This window comes from Doryrhamphus excisus, linkage group LG15 (assembly GCF_037039965.1).
Source record: "Doryrhamphus excisus strain RoL-2023G ecotype Guam linkage group LG15, RoL_Dexc_Guam_v1.1, whole genome shotgun sequence".
NCBI lineage: Eukaryota > Metazoa > Chordata > Actinopteri > Syngnathiformes > Syngnathidae > Doryrhamphus > Doryrhamphus excisus.
The window spans coordinates 6,946,528-6,956,165 of NC_136371.1; the positions used below are offsets into that span (position 1 = coordinate 6,946,528).

Sequence of the window (9,638 nt, forward strand, 5' to 3'; positions counted from 1 at the left end):
ACACAGTGATGCACGGTGACAATGCAATGTCAAGTTACATTTAGTATGTCACTGCAGACCGTTAAGGTGAAGTGCACACCCTCCCATCGCAACAATCTGGTGATCATAGTCCATTGTAACTATGGAAACAACTTCCAACACTTCAAAATTGGTACAAAATTTGACATTAAATGCTGATCCAGTAGATCGGCGCTTGTAAAATTTTTCAATAAAGTACCAAGGGAAAAAAAAGAAAGAAAAAAAAGATACAAAAAGAAAAAGAAACATCAATTGCAAATAAAAATTCTAAAATAAAAAAATAAAAATCCTCATGTATAAAAATCCTAATTATAAATAAAGCTCTGTGCACTTAGATAAATAGATAAATAGTAATCAACTTTAAAACACCTTATTATGGGACAAGTGTGTATATGACAAAATAAGGTGTCAGGATCATGAATGCATCATTTTTGACACATTTAATATTGCAGAGCAATATAATTAAATAAAAATAAACATTGCACAGGTTATACAAAAGGTATCGTGTACAAATAATTAGTCAACGATAAGACACCATTGGGGTTAAAAAAAAAGAAAATAATATACAAGAATGAACATAACATGGAATGGTCAGCTCAGGTTAAATCGTGACGTAGTGCTGTCGTAGTTTGGCGACAAGGAATTCGTGGGTTAAATTATGTCTTGTGATAATCCCCACAATCTGGAATGGAAAAAGAATGAAAAAAGGTCAGACATAAATATGAAACAAAATATGTTTAAATAACACTCCCACTCACTTCTCCAACTGCGTTGACCACTGGTAAATGTCGCAGGCCCATTGTTCTGAACAGGTTAAACACTTGTGAGATGCGGGTGTTGGGTGACACCGTGTAGGGACTCGGGTTCATGTAAGGAGTGACATCCTGTCAAAACAGTGAGTGTTGAATCTAACAAATGTTGTTTAAAACAGTGGCTGCCGAGATGGACCGTACCACAATCATGCGGGGGCTGAGCTGGGTGAGGTCCAAGTCGTGGATATCAGGGTAACGTGGGTAATCTTCTGTCATCTCTGCGTATGTCAATCTGGGCTGAGTGGCACTCTGTGAACAGGATTATTTCAAACATGTTACCATTGCGGGCGGCACGGCGGTTGAGTGGTTAGCGCGCAGGGTTCGATTTCACCCTTGGCCATCTCTGTGTGGAGTTTGCATGTTCTCCCCGTGCATGTGTGGGTTTTCTCCGGGTACTCCGGTCTCCTCCCACATTCCAAAAACATGCTAGGTTAATTGGCGACTCCAAATTGTCCATAGGTATGAATGTGAGTGTGAATGGTTGTTTGTCTATATGTGCCCTGTGATTGGCTGGCGACCAGTCCAGGGTGTACCCCGCCTCTTGCCCCAAGACAGCTGGGATAGGCTCCAGCACCCCCCCCCCCCCGACCCTTGTGAGGAAAAGCGGTAGAAAATGAATGAATGAATGTTACCCTTGCATTGTTAGCAAGATACCAGAACATAGAAGATGGATTTGGACTTTTTAAGGCTATGGTCTTCAAATTTTGATCAGCTGCTAAACAGGGGGTCCCGAGCCGTCGGAAGAGTTGTTAAATTAGCATGTTTAATGTGAGTTGTAGCATGTAGCAACCCCATAGTTACATGTTGTGGTGTCATTTTTGCATTTGTACCGTGATTGCAGTTAATGTTCTCTCTAGTAATACCCGCCAGTCTAATAATACACCCTCTTCCTTTAAGTGAACTAGAGTGCTTCTAACCACTTGTGGAACTCAAGATCATGAGCAACGCTAACCCCGGGGGTCACACCGGCTGCGGTCCTGATCCAATCTGTCTTGCCACAAAGTGTTCTAATTAGAAACTGGTTATAATCCAGAAGACTGAAGTGTCTGTTTTTACTGACCGACTGGTTTTCAGCGTAACAGACGCCTCTCGTGAGCAGGTTGACCAGCTGAGAGCGCAGAATGAGGCCATGGAAGGTGAGTGGTCTGAAACGCTCCTCCATTGTCCACTCCTCACTGGGAGACTGGTCAGGGTACAGGTTGGGGTAGGGCATATGTCTAAAGATGGCATATCAATGCAGAAACAATATGATAATTGAAGTCATTTGTATTTCCATAGGTAAGACGATGTTCTTATATGTGTGTGTGTGTGTGTGTGCTACCTTCTCTCCAACATCTGTTGTAAGAGATCTTCTCCTTCCTCGGCCGGTTCCACCACAGCACGCTGCTCGTCACAAACGTTCCTCAGCTCGCTGGAGGGATATGACTTCATCGACTGGCAACGTCGTCGTTGCTCACTCGCACGTGACACAATGCTGGATTTCTACATGACAATTCACCGTGCATGAGGATGGGGGTTCATGAAGGAACTTCTTTTGCAGTTGATCCTCGCTCTTTGGAGTTTTTTCAAAACGAAAACACTTCAAATAATGGATGCAGCCATATGAATGTCTATTTTCAATACCCTAAACAGTTATTCAACATTTATTAATGAGCTAGCACCTTATTGTGGTATAGAAGTTTACATGTCCAAGTGATCCTAGGAGCTAAGCTTTTGGGGGGGCTTTCATGCCCCTGGTTAGGTCTCCTAAGACAAACAGGTCCTCGGAGAAGACCCAGACAAAAAGACTGGCTCATTAGACTTTAATGCAACAAAAGAACATCCCCAGGCCTTCTCTCTGGAGCCAATGGCGAGCTTCTAGTGGCCAGGCCAGAGGAGGTGGCTCAGGTCAGGATTCCTCCTGGATGCCTCCCTGGGGAGGTGTTCAGGGCACGTCCGACCGGTAAGAGGCACATTGGAGAAACTATGTCTCTCATCTGGCCTGGGAATGCTTTGGGATCCACCGGGAGGAGCTGAACAAAGTAGCTGGAGGAGAGGGAAGTCTGGGCTTCCCTGATTAGACTTACTTCGATACTTCATAATATTACAATTTTGAGGGGTTATAATACAAGTAATAATAGGGGTTATGTTTAAAATCTCATTTTTTCAGTTAATAATCATCTGGAAGAGGAAGTACCTTGAAGTGGATGTTGTTGCTGACTAGGATGTTCCCCTTCATGAAGTCCCGCTCGTTCTGACGATTTTCTGTGACCACAGGGAAGGCGTGATAAATGGTGGTACGCAGGATGCTGACTAGAGATTGGACCCGGGTGTGGGGGTACACGTATGTCAGGTTGGGCTCCATTATGTCGCTGGCTGTCAACCTTTTGGAGATAAGAGGAAAATAAACAAGAACCGTCATATTCATGTTGTTAATAACTTGATTACATCGTTCATTTTCTGAAACTGATTGCAATGGAGGCGGCACGGCGGTCGAGTGGTTAGCGCGTAGACCTCACAGCTAGGAGACCAGGGTTCAATTCCACCCTCGGCCATCTCTGTGTGGAGTTTGCATTTTCACCCCGTGCATGTGTGGGTTTTCTCCGGGTACTCCGGTTTCCTCCCACATTCCAACAACATGCTAGGTTAATAATTAATTGGCGACTCCGAATTGAATGTGAGTGTGAATGGTTGTCTATATGTGCCCTGTGATTGGCTGGTGACCAGTCTACGGTGTACCCCGCCTTTCGCCCGAAGACAGCTGGGATAGGCTCCAGCACCCCCGCGACCCTCATGAGGATAAGCAGCAGAAAATGAATGAATGAATGAATGATTGCAATGGAACCTCAGATACCAAACACCACGATTAGCGCGGTTTTTGGTTACAGTGGAAAATCTAAAATTTTGCCTTGGTTTCCATACATTTGATATAGTGTGCATTGTTATTGTACAGTAATCAGTTGCTACACCTTGTCGGAAGGTTGATAGACAAACATTTTATGGCTCCATGTAATAAACCCACAACATGTGAGCACTTTACAGTAAAAACCACGACCTCGGTTCTGCAAATGAGATTCTGTAATTCAATAACCGAGCTTCTACTTCTCCATTATGGTCAAAATGTGTAAATGGATACACCACTTTTACATGTAGACTGTATGAAAGTACTGAATTGTTTTTTGAAGACAGTTGTTTGTAGGTCCAATGTACAGAAATAAAACATACGTACTTGTCCATCTCAACTTCAGTCTCCCATTCTAGAAGCGGCACTCCTCTCAGCTGAATGTGAACGTCATAGATGCCCTTATTGAAGAGATCTCCTGTCCACTTTGCTACCTGGTGATCAAATGTTAAACAAGGCAAGTAATGGAATGATTTGATGCTTGATACGGGAAATAATTTATTTTAAAACAATTACCATAAAAAGCATACCATGAGGGTGATCATGATGGGGAGTCCGTATGTGATTTCATTTGTGGATTCAATGAGGATGACAGTCAAGCTGATGGTCATCCGGACCACTCCTCCGAGGAATGCAGCAGCTCCAATCAGAGCAAAAGTTCCAGCATAGATATCGATCCCCAGTTTCCTGCCAAAGGATAGACACACAGCTAGAACCGGTATCACTCCAGTCATTGGAATAAGAATGAGAGGTCGCAAAGCAGAGTACATTCAAAGTTAAATGCAAATAAAGCTGTATAGGGTTCATCAGAGGGATTCATGAAATAAATAGACCCAAGAAAGGAAGCAGTAAAGTTGCCCTGTCAATACCGAATGTAAACCTGCAGACGATTAAGATGATTGTTTTTGTCTTTTACACTTTAAGGATGTTGGCAACCAAACGTCCAAAAGCAGCCCCACAGAGCAGTGAAGGGACGAAGAGCCCGCTGGGAACTGACACACCGTACGTCCAACAGGCCACCAGGAAGTACAGTAGGAAGAACACAGAGAGAGTCACAGGGCTGAAGGTACCTGAGTGTGGGGACAGGAGGCAAGCAGCATTGAGAGTCAGTTAATATTAAATTACTATGATCAAGCATAAACAGGAAAAAAAAATCTATAACGTAGTGGTGCACAATAATTATTGTCATACCGATAAAAATGATAACATTAAAAATAGCTCAGATAAACGATAAATGATCTCAACTGTAAACAATCATGGTAGTGACTTCTTTACCAGCCACCTGAAACGCCAGCTATGACAGTGTCATTTTACAAACATTAAACTCATCACACAGTAACTTAACACTCAAAAGGTACCAAGGATACATTACATGTACCAATACAAGTTTAAAATAACAAAAAGCAACTATTTTTAACATCTACCCATAATGCATTACTGCCAGAAGAGCAGTTCATTGGGGGACAAGCAACATAGATGGATGGTGCGGCAACGCCTGGAGCCCAGAGGGAGGCTGACGTCATTGCAGCGCCCCAGGGTATGCATTGCTCAGAAGCAGTACCTTATGGGGAAACTTAAAACAATGTTTTTTGTTGTTGTTATAGTAGCAATGTCATATTTGACTAGGACAAATCTACAGGTCCAGTTTTTCTTATCCACCATGGAGTTTCCTACTTTCAGGTGTCACTGTAAATAGCAGGTAAATAAGTTCCGTATCTGTCTTGAGAAGCAGAAAGTTATCAGTATCTGTATTAGTTTGAAAAATAAATATTGTGCATCTCTACTGATAACATTTCAGTGAAAACAATTTAATCCACGTGTATCTGTTCCAATCTCACCATCCTGGTGGAAAAGCTGATGGATGGCAGCTTCCTGTGGGTTGAAGAATAGTGTAGCCATATCATTGTAGGTCTTATTGCTGCAGAAGTACTGGCGGATGGTCGAGTTGATATCCTGGCCCGCAGAAAGCTGAAATGGGGAGGGGTTGGAAATGCAGTGAGCATTCGAAATACTTCACATTAAGGTGATTATACTCTGCAATGTAATTGCTTATGCTTACTGTGGTGTTATGACCGGTGGGGGAGTACAAGTCTCTGCATTCACCCAACAACATGGAAGCGGAAAAAACGACCGCTGACGTCACCATGGCGACTAGCAGACTCTCTATAACCCTAAAAAGACAAGACATAAATGCTGAAATAGAACAAGACATGTCACTGATAGACTTCTTTGACAGTGTGTGCGTCTGTCAGCGGCACCCTGCAGCAAGAGTCACATCATCACCTGATAAACTTGGCCTTGGGGTGGATGTGTCTCATTCGGTACTTGGCGAGGTTCTTGTTCATGCAGTTGAAGAGCGCCCCCAGCAGTCCACCCACTATGCCCATTAAGACAAAAAAGGCAAGGTCGACTGCAGTCCACAGGTGGCAGTTTTTATCTCCATCAGGACACTAACAAAAAAAACGGTGGTATGGTGCCTGGTGATTTTTGGCAAATGTGGGGTGTTGGCAAAGTCTCACAATTTTAAATTATACTAGAAAAACAATTGATATATGTTAATCAGATTATTTTGCAATTAATTTACCTTAAATTCTCCAAAGTTGAGCAAACCAGGAAGCTGGAAGGAGCCCCATTTATTGAAGTTTATACCAGATCGGAAGAAGTTGAGGGTAAATGTTGCTGACATTGAGCAAAAGAGCTGTAACACAAGATGTAAAAAGTAGCAGCGAGGTCAGGAGATGTGTTTTTGTTGTAGATAAATCATGTCTTTGGTGAAATAATAGCATTATTTCATTGTGATTCCTTTCAAATTCAAATAGAGAGACTTACCACTTTCCAAGTAAGGGCCTGGTTCCAGAAAGAGGAACCCTCCTCCAGGCTGAAGAGGGTTCCCCCAATGGGAGCGCCGAAGGCAGCAGCGACCCCAGCAGCAGCACCAGCTGACACAAAGTCTCGCTTGTCCCTTGAGGTTAAAAAAAAACAGGACAAGATCTTTTAGGAGCACTCCACACACGGTATTTTAATATTGAGAAACAAACTATACCTGTCACTTCGGAAGAAGGGAAAGTTGAATTTGATTCTCTTAAAAGTGATGCTCTGAAACTGAAAGGAGAACACGTCTTATACCCAAATAAAAACAACCCTCAAAAATGGTTGGTGGCTCCACAGTCTAACCGTCCACATAAGCTCGCCATCATTCACAATTGAAGTGGGAGAAGATGTAGAAAAACAATCGCAAAGGAGAGAAAAGGCCCTGCTTTAAATTAAATGGCTTCCACCAGATGTGGGCATGTGTTTCTGTGTACCTGAGGAAGGCCAGCTCCCAAAATGGCGCCACTGTGTATCATTGGACCTTCTTTGCCCACAAAAAGACCTGAGTGGACACAAACACATTCACTGTCATATTGACACTTGGAAAATCTAAACACATTTTAATGTTTTAACATGTGTGTTCATTCATAGATTTGTTTATGGTGTAAATATAACACCGTATACACATTTTATCATTTTCTGACATCCTTGTACAATTTCATCTGTTTTAGATGATATCATATAATAAGATGTGCTCATGTTTACTCCACGACAGCCCATTTTTTTACCATACCCCACATATTGATACACACAGGAAGCATACATTGACCTGAGTTTCATCAACATACTTTACCTCCAGCAACGCTGAACAAAACACCGACGGCTTTGCAGAAAAAAGTTCGCAAACGTACGATTCCAGGAATCTTCACTCCATTCAAGTAACTTTTAATTTCTGGAATCCCCGAACCTGCAGCTACAGGCTGAATAACAACACACAAAAACACCCCACACCCCCACAGTTAATACTGTAATGTAACTCATAGGAGCGATTTGAGAATTGAGTCATAGCCGTGGTGGTTTTACAAGGTAGCGAGAATGTTAAAAAAAAAACAACACAGAAATAGCAGCATTTGTGTTACGATCCGTGGGATACACCTTGGCAAAAAATATGCTGCTAATAGATAGAAATAATATGAAAATACAATAACCTGTGTGAAAGACAATATTCACAGGCATAATAGATAGATACTTTGTATCTATCTTAGTAATAATGGGAGTAACGGTTGAGGCAACAGTGGTGTTCAAGATCCTGCTGTAAATCATTTTGATGATGGCTGGGTTTGCTTGAGAGATGACAAAAGTATCACAAGTGCATCAGACATTTTGATGACTGGGTATTCTGGAGACAGGGATCTGACACATTCTGAGTCTGGTGATGTCATAATATTTAAATTAGATGAGTACATCTACTCGCATCATAAACTCCGAGTCATACTGATGATTTTTGTAATTTACAGTATGCCTTTATCTCTAACCATTTTCAAGTGACAGCCTTTGGAAATGGTAATGTCAAAACTGAAAAAGTCTTACCTCAATAAGGACTAGCATACTGGAAATAAAGACAAAGGTCATATTGAAAGCCAGAAGCTCCAGTAGAGAAAGAGGGAGGCAACCTTTCTCACTGCACTCCTCTACAGCTGAAGGATGGAAAGTAAAGCAGAACAACTGGATATCATTGGTCACCGAAGCCCCTTTTTCATGCCGTATGATGCGGCAAAGCCATTGTAGGCTTACAAAAGGATACAGTAACCCACCAAAGAAAACTTGAGCTTGGTGAAGAAGCGGACAAAGAAATCCACAAAGAGGCCCACCTAAAAATAAAAGGAATTTGAGATTAACCAGCGGTATCTTTAAAGGACAAAAAAAATACATAAAAAATTCCAGAAGCACATACCAATCCTACTGATGCTCCAATAGCAAATACCATCATCCATCGTAGCGCTTCATACTTTTTGACTTTCTATTCAAAATACAACAAATAGCAAAAATGACATGACATGATTCACACAGCTCCTCTAAAAGATAATGATCTCCAGTTTTGACTGAGTTGTGTTTATTGCAGCGGGTATAGTTTGCAGTAGTGGACAACTACAATGCATCATAAATGCATCACACTTAACATGTAAATATACACACATCTCAAGGGACAAATGTTTTTATAATTTTTCACTTTATTATGTGTCACAGGCCACTAAAATCCAACCACAAGCTGCAAATGCCCCTCCCGGGTTGCACTAAAACTTGTCTTACCTTGCTGTCCATCCCCTCCAAGAGCTCCATATAGGGCTCACTGATACATCGGTCATAATCCAGGCTCTATTCAAAGAAAAAAAGGCTTACAATGTTTTCAACACAGAATAATAAAAGCATTCCATCGTTATTCATGATTATCTCACCTCATAGTCCTTCCTTGGCAGAATCTCTTCTTCTTCATCTCGGATTTCCCCAAGAATTGTCTGTGACAGAATAAGGTAAACGATTTATTGAAATAAGCATCAACTAATAATAATAAAACATACACACACACAATAATCAGTGCAAATGCATGCTTTCCAAAATCCACACTATGATGCAGCAGGAGGTGAGTGTTTCTTTAAAAGTGGTGTGAGGTTAAGACAAGCAATATCCTCACTTGACACAATAACAGTGACGTTAATAGATTGGTTCTTGTTATATGGTTGTGAATAAGTTACAATTGATGCTAACAATACAGTAGCACAGGGCTTGAGCATCCCAACCAGGACTTCTGAGTCAATTCGATACAAAAACGAATAAATATTCCACTCGTAAATTCCCACGTAAACTTGTTGTAGTGAACAAATTAAACAGCTCCCTACCAATTCCTCTGGCGTGCGTGTCTCCTCTTCGCTACAACGTCGGCAGCCGAAACAGTTCCCACAACACGCCATCTTCGTTGTTGTGTCATGCTGCGTTCAATGCCCGTTAGACAAAACAAAATAATAGGGAAAAGATGTGTGCCAGAGTCCATTATATACAATAAAACTATGTTATAAATGGCCGATAAACAAACAACAAAACAAAACTATTTATTTGAA

At 41.6% G+C, this 9,638-nt stretch overlaps 1 protein-coding gene across 1 annotated transcript; it reads right to left on the reverse strand.

Annotated features, from left to right (window-relative positions):
* Positions 1-443: 443 nt before the first annotated feature.
* Positions 444-9,585, reverse strand: clcn6 (chloride channel 6). Its single transcript, XM_058050580.2, has 23 exons — positions 9,420-9,585; positions 8,979-9,038; positions 8,833-8,898; positions 8,477-8,542; positions 8,327-8,393; positions 8,113-8,219; positions 7,376-7,502; positions 7,017-7,084; positions 6,755-6,813; positions 6,541-6,673; positions 6,296-6,409; positions 5,995-6,161; positions 5,771-5,882; positions 5,550-5,679; positions 4,628-4,781; positions 4,242-4,398; positions 4,039-4,145; positions 3,007-3,193; positions 2,152-2,312; positions 1,891-2,047; positions 972-1,079; positions 777-902; positions 444-700 (listed from the first exon to the last, which is right to left on the reverse strand). Exons 1-23 carry the CDS (start codon positions 9,489-9,491, stop codon positions 620-622), a joined length of 2,586 nt encoding a protein of 861 aa, XP_057906563.2. The 5' UTR covers positions 9,492-9,585; the 3' UTR covers positions 444-619.
* Between the last annotated feature and the right edge of the window lie 53 nt (positions 9,586-9,638).